Source organism: Balaenoptera acutorostrata, chromosome 2 (genome assembly GCF_949987535.1).
Source record: "Balaenoptera acutorostrata chromosome 2, mBalAcu1.1, whole genome shotgun sequence".
Classification (NCBI taxonomy): Eukaryota; Metazoa; Chordata; class Mammalia; order Artiodactyla; family Balaenopteridae; genus Balaenoptera; species Balaenoptera acutorostrata.
The window spans coordinates 124703754-124717857 of NC_080065.1; the positions used below are offsets into that span (position 1 = coordinate 124703754).

The 14104-nt window shown below is 45.3% G+C and overlaps 1 protein-coding gene across 2 annotated transcripts in view; it reads right to left on the minus strand.

The window, feature by feature from the left end:
* SIL1 (SIL1 nucleotide exchange factor) overlaps positions 1-14096 on the minus strand; it is a 314302-nt gene extending 300206 nt beyond the window's left edge. The window contains exon 1 of one of the 2 annotated variants that reach the window (XM_007172237.2): positions 14003-14096. Coding sequence is in view for 1 of the 2 variants with exons in the window: in XM_057540342.1 (XP_057396325.1) it covers positions 14046-14065 (20 nt within the window). In the remaining variant the exon portion in view is untranslated. The remainder of the gene's footprint in view (positions 1-14002) is intronic. The other variant, XM_057540342.1, reaches the window with a different exon arrangement.
* Between the last annotated feature and the right edge of the window lie 8 nt (positions 14097-14104).

The window sequence follows — 14104 nt, forward strand, 5'->3', positions numbered from 1 at the left end:
ACCGTGAAAGATAATAAATGTTTGCTGTTGTTTTAAAGCTCTAAGTTTTAGAGCAATTCATTATGCAACAATAGATAACTAATATATGCCCCTATCTAAAATAGTCTCCTTATAGTCACATTCGACCCTCTTTCTGGCCTTAATTTTCTTTATAGCACTTACCACCTGACACAGAACAAGTTTGTTTATTTAACTTGGTCTCTACACCAGAATGTGAGCTACATGGGAGTGGAAACTTTGTTTTATTGATGTCCCCAGCACCTAGAACTGTGCCTGACACACAGCAAATGTTCAATAAAGGATAGTTGTTGTAGTTATTATTATTGGATAATAGAAGGTTCCCTGTCCTCACCTGGGAAAAAAAAACCCTGCCCCTGGGATTTGGGGTGGAAGATGGGGGGCAATGTGGCACTGGGAAATGTGAGCAGAGATGAGTATGAAACCCTGACTTCTGAGTCCAAGTTCCTCATCCACTGAGATCCCTTAGACAAGCTCTTCCTCTCTCTGGGTCTCTGTTTCCTCACCTATTAAATTCAAAAGAGGACTTCCCTGGTGGTCCAGTAGTTAAGACTCCGCGTTTCCACTGCAGGGGGCACGGGTTCAATCCCTGGTTGAGGTACTAACATCCTGCATGCCTCGCAGTGCAGCCAAAAAATATAAAATAAAATTCAAAAGACTGGGATGACCTACAAGTCACCAAGATTTCTTTTAGCTCTACTAGCCAATGATTCTAAGGGCGGGCTGGGAGAAGGAGGCACAAGAGTTCAGTTCTGGAGATGGAGGAAAGGAGAGGGATGAAGAATACGTTTATCTTCCACAGGGACCAGGCAGAACCTGCCTCCCTTTGAGCTGTGCCCACTGCCTGGAAATCTTTTTGCATTTGATCATCTACTTCTTTGCCCTGAGGCCCTGCTGCCCCTCTTCCCTCCTCTGCAAATCCTTCCCAGGGGCTGGGTTACCTACCTGTGTCTCCAGGCTCCCATTGCCCTTCGCATAAGCCTTCATAAGGCACTTTCCACAGAGTATAGTAATGGGACCTTTGTGTCCTGGAACCTTATCTCCTAACAGAAACAAGTAAGTCCTGGGGAACACTCCCAGGCTTGCAATTCCCTCCCAGAGAACGCGGACCCTAAAGGGAGAAAGGAAAGAGAAAATGGGGGAGGGGCTGGAAGACCAGGTATGTGCTGGGACTCCCCTAAACCCTTCCCCTTTCCCTCTTCTCCAGTCTTAGCCTCACTACCAAGAGAAGCATGCCTACCAGCCTGCCTGCCCCTCACCTAAGTACTCTGTCAAATGCCACTTATTTGGGCCATATTATCTTTCCCTGCTCCTCCCTCCCTTAGTCCCCCATGCCCCTCCCACAACAGACTCACCCTAGGTCCCCTCCTAACATGTGCTCCAGGTCTCTGAAAGCTTCCTGGTATATTGGTATGAAGTCATTTTCTCTCCAGAAGAATAGCTCATGTAAACACCTGAAGAACCTGGTATGTTCTGGGAATCAGAGGTAGTAGCGTGTGTTATGTTTAGTCTGTTAAATGAGGTTGGGAGTAATGGAGATGAGGCAGGACAGGTAGGCAGGAACCAGCATTGGTGGAGGATTTTGTCTCATAGACCATGGAAGCCAATGAAGAATCTGCACAGGTTGGAACTCACTTCCCTTCCACTCGGCCCACCTCACTTACATCCCTTCTTATCTCTTTCTATACCCCCTTGGCCCCCCACATCCCACTTGGCTCATATCATAATCTTAATAACACCAAAAATTTATTGAGAACCTTCACTGTGTAAGCTTTCTGTTCACATTACCTCATTTCAACCTTTCAGCACCGATGACGTAGACGTTATTATTGTCCCCACTTCATAGGTGAGGAAAATGGCTCCTGTAAGTGATTTTTTGCCCAAAGTTGCAAATCAAGGAAGAAGCAGAGCCCAATTTCTTAAGCATTACACTAATTGGTCCATGCTCTCTGGCCTTTTCCAAATCTCTTCGTTGGGGGAAAAATTAGAGATGTCCATAGGAGGTTTTGAGGTCTGGAGACAGAACAGGAAAAGAATCCAGAGACTAGATAATGCTGGAAGAGAGAGTTCCAGGCTCTGATGGGGCCTATCTCACCCAGCTTTGCTACCTGGCTGTGCTTGGCAGGCAGTCTTCTTCTATTTTCCCCACTCCTTGTCTTGGTCCACTTGCTTCCTCCAGTTCCCACATCCTCCTTCACCTCCTTGGATACTGTTTGCCCTTGTCCTTCAGCTTCTGGGTAATATGTTTGTTCTGAAGATGCCTGGATGGACCAGGACCCTCTGGAAGCCTCCAGATAATTCAGGTATCTGGAGAGGATGGCCATACCTCCCCCCTCTTCCCCCAACTCTAACAAAAGGGGTCTGGCCTCACCCTGGGCTTCCAAGGCTCTTCAGCAAAGGTTAGTTCCTCTCTATCTCATCTCCTACCACCCACCCCATGCCCTCTCACAAGCTAAAAATACATAACCACACAAGCTTCTCAGCACATGACAAGTTCTTGAAATCTTTGCACAGGCATTTTCTCTCTCAGGAATGCCAGCATCCCCTCCACCCCAAGTTTGTTACCAGGAAAACTCCTAATTATCCCCAGTCTTGACTCAAACATGACCTTTATCCCCACTGATATCATCACCATTCAGGCTGTTATTCCTTGCCTGGACTACTCCCTCACTGGTTTCTAGGATGCCACTCTGGCCCTACACTATCCATTTCCCATACTGTACCCAGAGTGATCTTTCTAGAATGTAAACTTAATCTTATCACCTCCTTTCTTAAAACTTTTAAATGGTTTCCCATGCCCTCAAGGTAAAGCCATAATCCTTAACCTGGTGTGGCGGCTCTTTCACCCCACTCCCACCCGCTTCTCTAGGTGCGTGTCTTTCAGCTGAGCCTACCACCATACTAGTACTCCAGCCAGATTTCCTGACACTTTTTCTCAGTTCCTTGAAACTTGCCTGTTCTCTCTTGACCCTACACGATGTTCCCTTGGCCTGGAATTCTCTTTTCCTGCTCCTTCCCTAGCTGACTTCCACTAACCCTTCAAGCAGGTCTCGGCCTGAACTCACTTCACCACTGAGCCTTCCAGAACCCCCCAGACTAGGTGAGCTGCCTCTGCTTTCTGCCCCCAGAGTCCATTATTTCCCCTAAGACAGCATTTATCCTGTTTGTTACTACCCATTTATTTATTCATATCTCCCACACCCAACTGTGGGCCTACTTTATCCCCTGCTATAATCCAGAGTCTAGTACTAATGGGTTCTCCATGAACAACTGTTGAAGTGGTGAGTGAACAAAGCCTTCTCTGTTTTAACAGTGCAGACTCAGACACCCACTGCAGCTTCTACCACCACCATCCACATAGTTACTATTATGGATTACTGCTTCTCTGGGTGTTCCTCTCTCTTTATGGACTGGGATGGCACCTTTCACGTTAGTACTCCAACACCTAATACAGAGCATGGCATTCATCCTTCCATCCATCCTCTCATTATTGTTTTTAAAAAAATATGTATTATCTACTAGATAATGTAATATGTACTAGATAGATAATATGTACTAGATAGATAATAGATAATATGTACTAGACACTATGGATGCAGCAGTGAACAAGATAGACAGTCCCTGCTGTCAAGTTCACATTCTAGTGGCATAAATGGGTAACTAGTGAACAGGAGGTTGAGTGGATCTCAGTCTTATTGGGAAGCCCCTGAGGGCTTTCCTCTCCATAGCTACAAAGCAAGGAGCACAGGCTCTGAGGGAGGAGATATATTCTCTTGGTGATCTCTGGACCTCCCTTTTTACAGGTTTTCTTGGGACCAGCCATCAAGCAGCAGCAGCAGCAGCAGGGAGGAAGGGAATGAGGGAGGGTGGACCGAGTGGAGAGGGTCCAAGCCTCTAAAGACGGGCAATGGTGTTGCAGCCCAGTGCCCACAGGCACTCTGCCAGGGCAGTTTGGTAACTGGCTTTCCTTGCTATCCTGGAGCAGAGAAAGAAAGAGATCCACAAAGGGAAAGACATCAATGGACAGAGGTGACAGAGGAAAAAGGAAGGAGAGAAAAAGTGGAACAGAGAGGTGGAGGAGGAGGAGGAGTCAGAAATACAGAGAGAAAGAAGGAGACTGAGGCACAAAAAGAAGGCCTGTGGGACTGAACCCTCCCTGTGTTGCTAGGAGAAAGCTCTGGGGCTTGGCTCCTCATTCAGGTGACTAGGGAGAAAAAAGATTCAATATTGAGTCCTTAGGATTCCTCAGATGCTTTCCAGAGCCCTCTGATCCCTCAAATTGTCTTTGGCCCCATCTGGTCATCCCAGGAGGCTTCTGCCAGGGACCTGTCAGCCCCCCAACCAGGATATACTCCGTGCAGACCCTCACAAGCAAGGGATAGGCGGTGATGGAAAAACACAGTAGCTCTGGGCACAGCAACCTCTGATTTTCATCTTTTTCAGAAAGGATCGTAGAAAAGACCCTATGTTCATCATCTGTTTCCTAACTGGGGGCTCCAAGCTCTACTCTCTGAGATACCAGCCTGACCATATCCCAATCTGCAGGCACAGAGCAGAAACTTCCTGAGCTGGGAGCTGGGGAGGCAGGGGCCCCCACCCCAGGAACTCCCAGATGCCAAGCAGGAGTCTGAGTTCTTAATTGTGCTGCTGCTCTCGCCAGCAGTCTGGGATGCTCGCTCCTGAGGCTGCGATGCCATCTGCTGCTCAACTTAGGAAACTGGCTGACTCCGGCTGCATAGCCAAAGCTGAACCTGGCAGGAGTCGGCAGGAGACCTGCCTGGGTCTCAGGAGGCCATGTCTTTGTCTCTGAACAGACCCAATGCTGGGCCTCAGGGACAGAGCAAATACTCTCTTCCCTGTCATCATTCCTTTTAGACCAGGCAGGAAGCCTTCACAAGAAGATCCACGAGAGTGTGGAGGGGTAGGTGTGTTGTCTCTGCCCTTCATAAAAGTCCAGTGTCATCTCAAGGTTAAGTTGCCCAGAGAGGTCCTAGCTTGCCTTTGAAGTTTTACTGCTTTCCTCAAAGCATTTTTGTTTCTTTGCAGGTTTAACTAAGATTATTCTACGTTGCGTTAACTGGGTGAGTGAAATAATGAGCCCAGGCCTAGAGGAAGTGGGGCTTTGAAGAAAGAAACATGCTCCTGCAGAATTGAAATAAGACCTTCAGGCCCACAGTGGGTTTCTGAAGCTCCTGCTCTCTGTGTGTCCCTGTTCAGGCCTCAACCCACATGGGGCTGTGAGCTCCAGTGTTTTGGGAGACACATGCTAATATCTGGCACACATTTGTTGAAGTATTGGTTATTTTGAGGACGTTTTCTTCCTTAAACCAGTTATAGTAGCCAGCCTCCATCTCCTGATATTCATATACTTGTAGTCCCCTCCCACATAGTACCAGGGTTTATCTGTGAGACTAGCACAATATAACAGAAGTAAAGGTATGTAACTTCCAAGATTAGATTATAAAAGATACTGTGGCTCCGCCTTGGTTACTTTCTCTCTGGGGGAAGCCAGTTGCTATGTAGTGAACAGCCCTATGGAGAGGCTCATGTGAGGGAACTTAGGCCTTCTGTCAGCAGCCATGTGAGTGAGCTTGGATGCAGATCCTCCAGCCTCAGGCAAGCCTTCAGAGGACTGAGGCCCTAGTGGACAGCCTGACTGCAGCCTCATGAGTGACCCTGAGCCAGCTCAGCTGAGCTGCTCCCAGTTCCCAACCCCCAGAAGCTATGTGAGATAAGCTTTTGCTGTTTTAAACTCTTAAAGTTTGGGGGTAATTTGTTATGTAGCAACATAATAGACCTGTCATATGGTATTATTAATATTGTATCATGGCATATCATCTGCATTATATCACTTCATTTCCTTGTAAGAGGTGGCATCTGGACCCCAACCCCTCAATCTCTCTAACCTCATCTCCTACCACCCCACCCTCTCAATAGCTCACCCTCACCCTAGGCTCACTCCTGCCTGAGGCCCTTTGAACTTGCTTTTATCTGCTGGAGCCCCCTCCTAGGCACCCTAAACCTCTGCATGGTCACTCCCTTATCTCCTTCAGGTCTTTATTCAAATGTAGCCTTTTCAGTATAGCCTTCCTTGACCCCCTGCACCCCTTATCTGCAACTCCCACATCTGCCTATCCTTTTCTCTATTTTTATTCTTAGCCCTTATGATTATAAGGCATATATATATATATATAAAAAATGTAACATATATAATGGAATATATTTTACATATTTATCTCATAACTTCTATCTCCCCCACTAGAATGTAAGTTCCGTGAAGGCAAGAATTTGTGTTTTTGTCTATTTTGGTCACTGCTCTGTCCCCAGCACCTGGAATAGTGATAAACACATCATAATAGATGTGCAATACATATTTAGCTGAATGGGAAAAAAATGAATGTCATAATTCACCACTTATAGTATGTATGTCTTTTAGATCCTATATCGTATATCACATGCCATATTATGATGTCACATATGTATTATATTTAAACACAGTACAAGGCAGTGCAGATAGAGTAGGGCCATAAACAAGAAGACCTAGCTTTGCTTGCTGGTTAGCTATGTTACTATGAGCCAGGCATGCAATCTCTCTGAGCCTCAGTTTTACTCATCTATAAAGTGAGGCTATTATAACTTCCCTGTCCTATCATAGGGTAGTTGTAAAAATCAAATGATGATGAATGTTACAGCATTTTAAAAAAACCTAGCACATGATATGATTGTTTCTGAAATGTGTTCCAAAGACCATCTGTCCCAGGATATGCTCTGTGGAGAAAAAAAAAGATCAAGAGGTTTGGGAAAATGGGTTCCAATATTCTAAGCACCCCCTCCCCCATGGACACTCACGATTCATTAGCGTATGAAAGGCTCTGAAAATCCTGCCTGAAAGGTCTTCCCCCAACGTACCTGACTACACTTGCGGAAACCTTGCTCTCTAAATATACAGAGCAGCGTCTTTGTTAGCAGCATAATACTGTTACTTTAGAAGAAGGAATTCTAAAGTTTTTGGAACCGAAATCCCAGTGGGGTAGGCGACGAGATCCCATAGCTGATATAGATTGGGAGGAGAGGGTAGTGGAGAAAATGAAATGGAGGCGGCACGAGAGAGGAGGGAAGGAAAGCGAGAATAAGGAAAAGAAGGAAGAAGAAAGAAAAATGGTGGTAAAGGAGGAGAGGACAACTAAAATAATGCCCTTTGAAAAGAACTCAGCAGAACAAAGGCAACTTGAAATTTCCTGTGGGCGGGGGCGGGGGAGTGAATCCAGGAACCCTGGTGTCGCCTGCTGAGCCGGGCTTATCCCTTTGAGTGCTGCCTCTGCCAATTTCCGCAGTTGGACCTCAGGCTTCCTTTTCAGTTTCAAAGAACGTCTGATTGAAGAGATCTCTTCTTTATCAGGGGGGAGGAATCAGGTAAACCAAATCAGCAGCTTCTCAATTTAGTGTACTTATTAAGTGCCTGAAATGGCAGCTGCCATTTTTCCTTTCCTTGTGAGCAATAAGCCTTCTTGGCAGCATTCATCTCCCCAGAGGACGCCTGGCTTGGAAAAGGAAGAACAGCAATTCCTCCTGAAAAGATTCCCTAGGCTAAATGGGACATGAAGAGGTTGGCAGGTTTACCTACAGGTCGACCTTCCCTAGCCCAGTCTAAACAGGTACTCTTAGAAAAAAAAGATTCTGTAGCTCTCCGAGGCATCCACTCATATTTCCAGCCCTCATGGTGAGGAAGTCCTTTGTTATACCTTATTTCAGTCTTTTTGTATAATTTCATTTTTTTACTGCCTTTTCTTTACCCCAGAATAAGGGAGTAATCTGTCATAAATTGCATGTATAGTGCAATTTGTAGTAACCAATTTCTCTGGGCATATGATTGGTTAATACCAACTGAAGAACCTCATTTCCCATCAAATGAGAGGCTGGATTTTTTTTTTTTTTTTTTTTTTTGTAATTGTGAGATTCAAAGGTGGGATAAGGAGGTAATGGGAACGGAAGCAACATATGTTGGGCACCTGCCCCATCCCTTATATGTGCTATCTCGTTTAATCATCACAACAACCTAAAATGTAGTGATTACAATTCTCATTTTATAGGTGAGGAAACTGAGGTTCAGCAGTCAAACCACTAATATTTAAGTGGTGGAGTCAGAATCAGATCCACATTTGACTGTCAAATCCATGTTCTCTCTACCCCAGGGGCTTGTACATAACACAGAAACCTGGGTCTTTGATTTCCTTGCATTCCTTCTGATATATTTAGTTTCTTCTTTAACCCCACAAACATGCTGGGATTTTGGCTGTTTTCACATGCACATTTACTGCAGGTTAAACTTAGCATCAGAAAGGTGCCAGTAACTCCCTCAAGGCTTTCCTGTGACCAAAACCGAACTCAATCTACCTGATGTCCACCTGCCTCATCAGACTGTAATCTCCATAATGGTAAGGACCATGTCTGTCTTATTCACCACTGTATTCTCCTAGTGCCCAGCACAGGACCTGGTAGATATTCAATATTTGTTGAATGAATGAATAAATGAATGACAAAGGCAGACAAAAGACTCCATAAAGCAAGAGAAGAGAACCTAAGATGAAGATTAAAAAGGCCAACATTTATTTTAAAGAAGAAGCAAAGAAGAGGAGAGATAGCCAGGAAGAGAATGAGAGACAGCAAGATAAGAAAATTCAGCACAAACAAGCAAGATAAAAATAGCCTCTTGCCACTGTCCTTTTAAAATTACTTTCTATATTTGAGCCCAAGTGACAAGTGAAATCTCCTCTGTAATTTCCCATGTGTTCAGCTTAATGAATTTCCGGCACATGGTTTCAGTACTGGAGGGCCAATTTGGACACTGTGGGGGTGGGGGTGGTATGGAAATAGACTAACTAATTGAGTCTAGAAACCAAATGAAGGGGTGATTGGAAGCATGTGAGGAGGGAGCCAAGTCTTGGAACTTGCTCAACATCAAGAAGGACTGGGAATCAGTCTTGCTCTAGCTGATGTCACCATGATGTTTCCCTACATGCCATAGAGGGAGCCCAGAATCCCAGGATGCTTTGCAACTATTCTTTGTATCGCATTGCCTATCTTCTATTTACTTATTTATTTACGCTGCGTTGGGTCTTTGTTGCTGTGGGCAGGCTTTCTCTAGTTGTGGCGAGCGGGGGCTACTCTTCGTTGTGGTGCATGGGCTTCTCATTGCAGTGGCTTCCCTTGTTGCAGAGCATGGGCTCTAGGCATGCAGGCTTCAGTAGTTGTGGCACATGGGCTCAGTAGTTGTGGCTCGCGGGCTCTAGAGCGCAGGTTTCAGTTGTTGTGGCACACGGGCTTAGCTGCCCCATGGCATGTGGGATCTTCCCAGACCAGGGTTCGAACCCACGTCCCCTGCATTGGCAGGTGGATTCTTAACCACGCACCACCAGGGAAGTCCCCACATTGCCTATCTTCTAAAGAGCTTTATCTGTTTATATAGAGGGTAGCCTATTAGTAACTTAATTTCAACCATTGGAAAAATAAAGAGACTAGCTCTTTCCATATACCTTCTACACAGTAGGTACACCGTCATAAATCTTAAACCAAAACATTATGAGAGAGTCAAGTTAGGGAGGGGAAGTATGAGAATGCACAGTCTACCCCTCTGCATCTGTTTGTGCTGGCCACCCAAATGCATTAATTTTCTTTGTATACTGAGGAAGGAACTCTGAAAGGCCACAAGACCCAAAATAAAAAGTCCTTTCTAGACCTTAAAATTGACAATGACCATGAGGCCCACAATTTTAATCAGAATTGCAGATCTTTTAGGTCCCCAGGTATGCTTCTTATTGTTGTTTTAACACCTTTATTGAGATATAATTCACACACCATACAATTCACCCATTTAAAGTACACGATTCAACGGTTTTTATTATACTCACAGATATGTGCAACCATCACCACAATTTTAGAACTTTTTCATCCCCTCAAAAAGAAACCCCATGGGATGCTGGGCCCCACGCCTTTACGCAAACACAGCAGCTCCTCCCCCTGCATCTCTGCCTCACCGGCCTTGGGGGGATGGTTCCATCATGGCGTCAATGCAGAAATGACTACAGAAAGAACTGTTGGCTTTGCAAAATGACCCACCTCCTGGAATGACTTTAAATGAAAAGAGTGTTCAAAATTCAGTTCCACAATGGATTGTAGACATAGAAGGTGCGCCAGGTACCTTATATGAACGGGAAAAATTTCAACTTCTATTTAAGTTTAGTAGTCGATATCCTTTTGACTCTCCTCAGTTATAATTAATTCCCCATGGGACTTCTCTGGTGGTCCAGTGGTTAAGAATCCACCTTCTAATGCAGGGGACGCAGGTTTGATCCCTGGTCCGGGAACTAAGATCCCGCATGCCAGGGGCAACTAAGCCTGTGCGCTCTAGAGCCCGTACACCACAACTAGAGAGAAGCCCGCGTGCCGCAACAAAGATCCCGCATGCTGCAACTAAGACACAATGCAGCCAAATAAATAAATAAATATTTAAAAAAAAAGAAACCCCATAACCTTTAGCTATCTCACCACCCCCCCTCAACCTAAGCAACCCCTAATTTACTTCCGTCTTTATAGATTTTCCTGTCCTAGACTTTCATATGAATGGAATTAAGCACTGTGTGGTCTGGCTTCTTTAATTTAACACAATGTTTTCAAGGTTCATTTAGGTTGTAGCATGAATCAGTACTTCATTTCTTTTTATGGCCAAATAATATTCCACTGTATAGATATACCACATTTTGTTTATCCATTTGTCAGTTAAAGGACATTTGGGTTGTTTCAAATTTTTGGCTCTAATGAATAATGCTACTACAAACATGTGTGTACAAGTTTTTATGTAGACATACATTTTCATTTTCTTGGGTATATACCTAGGAGTGGAATTGTTGAGCCATAAAGTAACTCTATGTTTAATAATATGAAGAACTGCCAGACTGTTTTCCAAAGCAGTTGCACCATTTTACATTCCCACCAGCAGTGTATGAGGGTTCCAATTTCTCTATATCCTTGACAATCTAACTATGCGTTTGAGAAGTAAGGACTTCCCTGGTGGTCCAGTGGCTGAGACTCTGCGCTCCCAATGCAGGCGGCCCAGGTTCCATCCCTGGTCAGGGAACTAGATCCCACATGCCGCAACTAAGAGTTCACATGCTGCAACTAAAGATCCCACACGCCACAATGAAGATCCCGAGTGCCGCAACTAAGACCCAGCGCAGCCAAATAAATAAATAAATAAAATTTAAAAAAAAGAAATAAGGACTACTGCAGGGCCCCACTCTAAGTTTGCTAGCTCTTACAGAGCAGCAGCAAGGAGTACAGGGATACAGGAGAGATCCCTCTTCTACTCTAAGCCTTTAAGATCAGCCAGAGGGAATACTGCCATCTCTAGTACTCTTCCTGACTCCCCAGGCTAGGTTAGCTGCCCCTGACATACGCCCAAGGATACTTATACTACTTATCTTTCTTCCCCACTAGACTGTAAGCTCTAGGCAGGCAGGAATCTCTATTCCTCTGACTTTATTTTTTAATTTAATTTTATTTTTTATAAATTTATTTATTTATTTTGGCTGCATTGGGTCTTCGTTGCTGTGTGTGGGCTTTCTCTAGTTGTGGCGAGTGGGGGCTACTCTTCGTTGTGGTGTGCGAGCTTCTCACTGCAGTGCCTTCTTTTGTTGCAGAGTACAGGCTCTAGGCGCGTGGGCTTCTGTAGTTGTGGCTCGCGAGCTCTAGAGCACAGGCTCTGTAGTTGTGGCGCACGGGCTTAGTTGCTCCGCGGCATGTGGGCTCTTCCTGGACCACGGATCAAACCCGTGTCCCCTGCATTGGCAGGCAGATTCTTAACCACTGTGCCACCAGGGAAGTCCTATTCCTCTGACTTTATATGCAGCGCCTGAACAGGGTCTGGTAAATGGTAGATGGTCAGTAAATGTTGATGGGCAGATTAATTGAAGAAATGATTAAATATTTCTCTACTGGTGATTCCTGTCCAGGGAGGAGAGGAAAAGAGCAGTCTCGGGGATGAAAGACATCAAGTAAGGAAGCAAGAAAGGAGAGGATAAATGAAGGAGAAAGGGAAAGGCAGGCAAAAAGTTTGGAAGCCTAGTGTCCCTTGGAGCCAGCCTTTCGATTATGAGGTCAAACTCAGAGCTCATGGCCCTTCCCTAATCCTTTGCCTTTCATCTCGCTGCATTTTTTTTTCTAGAAATTCTCCCTTTTCTTTTTTGTTATTCCTAACAATTTTGTCTTTGCAAGAATAAGAAACAAAAAGGGAAAAAAGTAGTTGATATTATAAATAAAAGACCATATAAGTCAACTCACCAAAATGAATTCAGAATTTAAAAGGATGGAGATTAAGAAGGTTGACTATAAAGGATTTTTTAACTGAGAAATGAAGAAATCATAATCTAGGTTTTCCTCCAAAGGACACTGAATGGCCTATAGCTAAAAAACGTGACCACATTTTCAATATCACATGAGAACATGGCACATCTCTCAGCCTTACTTATAATGTCTGGCCTTCCCGCCATCCTGCCTTCTCCCTGGACTGATCTGTGAAACCAGTTGTCTCCAGGTCATTTGGTCCCTCTCTCCTTAAAGGCCCTGGTATCTCCCTATTCTCAATTACTTCCTGTCTTTGCTCTGAAAGCACACATGCACACATTCACACAAACCTCATCCTTCCTTTTCATGAATCCTCAGGGTAGCTCTGCCTTCTCCATTTTGTGTGTTTGGAACGAAAGAAAGCAAAATATATGAGATGCCAGTGCAATTTCTCCTTTAGCAGAGCTCTGCAGGACAATTACCCACCCCATCTGTCCGGTTTTATAGCTCTCATAACCCTCCTTTATGAACACACTGTGGCAGCTGGATGCAGGCATTGATTATGGCAGCAGTCTTCAGCCACTTTCCTATTTAACTGCAAAGCAGAGCTCCTGCCTACCAGCCCAGCACTGATCATGTGACGTTTTTAATTACTGTATTTATGTAAGCCTTTTTCCTACCAGAGCCTGTGTCCAACTCCATCAAAACTGGGGAGGATTTGTGCTTGCCACTTCAGTGGCTCTCTGTCCTTAGGGCCTAAAGTCTTTTCCTGGAATCAATGTAGGACTCTGGGCTTTCTCAGCAGAGGTCTGGAAGGGTGGGGGTGTACAGGAAGCACATTTTTTTTGTTATGAAATACCTGAGGAAATAGATAATAAAACATGTTGGCAGATAAGGGCATTGGCTGACTCCCAGGGGTTCACCTGACAAAGGTGCCAGGTGTAATAGATCAGCAGAGCCAGTAGGATGCTGGAGGTGGGGGAGCAATAGGAACGAAGTGGCTTTAGAATTTTGAGAATTATGGAATGGATTTCGGAATTACTGCTGCTGGGCCTTGCCCTTCTAGTCCTCAGCTTCACCAAATGTTCAGCAGGAGAGAATCATATTGACTCCAGGTAGTGGGGGAAGGTTTAGTGTTCAAAAGAAATGCTGGCAACCTGGTGGGCAAAATGTGGCCTCTTTGGCTATTGTGCCACGGTGAAAGGCAAGTCTGGCAGAGAAAGACAGTACTCTTTAGTTGCTGCAGCTCAGCTAAGGATCCCACTGCAGGGCCGCAGGGATGGTCCTGCAGGTTAGGCTGGAGTGACTAGCATAATCCAGCCGAAAACCTCCTGGAGAGATCCCAAAGACCAAGGTGACCTGTGTGGGCGGGCGATCCGTTAGCCGAGTGACAGAACTGCTGAAGAAAGCCAGAAAGAGGATCTGCGTGGGAGGTGGAAAAAGCGTGGGCTGAGCTTGCGGCAACCGAAAGGCGCCACACGTGTGAGAGGAACCCGCGGCGCTCGGTGTGGGCAGGCGGGAAGCACCGCCCCGCTAGGATACACCAAGTTTTCTCTTAAGCAGTCCCACACCCAGCGCCCTTTCCAAGCGTAAGTGACAAATGGGATGGGTGTCAGATAATTATAACGCTTGTTCGGATTCCTACCTTTTCTCTTCCGGGGTCTAGCTCCTGTAAAGAATATGCTCACCTCTGCCACAGCTCTCCCATTTTTCTAACTCTTTCCTGGGCGGGGTTTCTGGGTCCCGC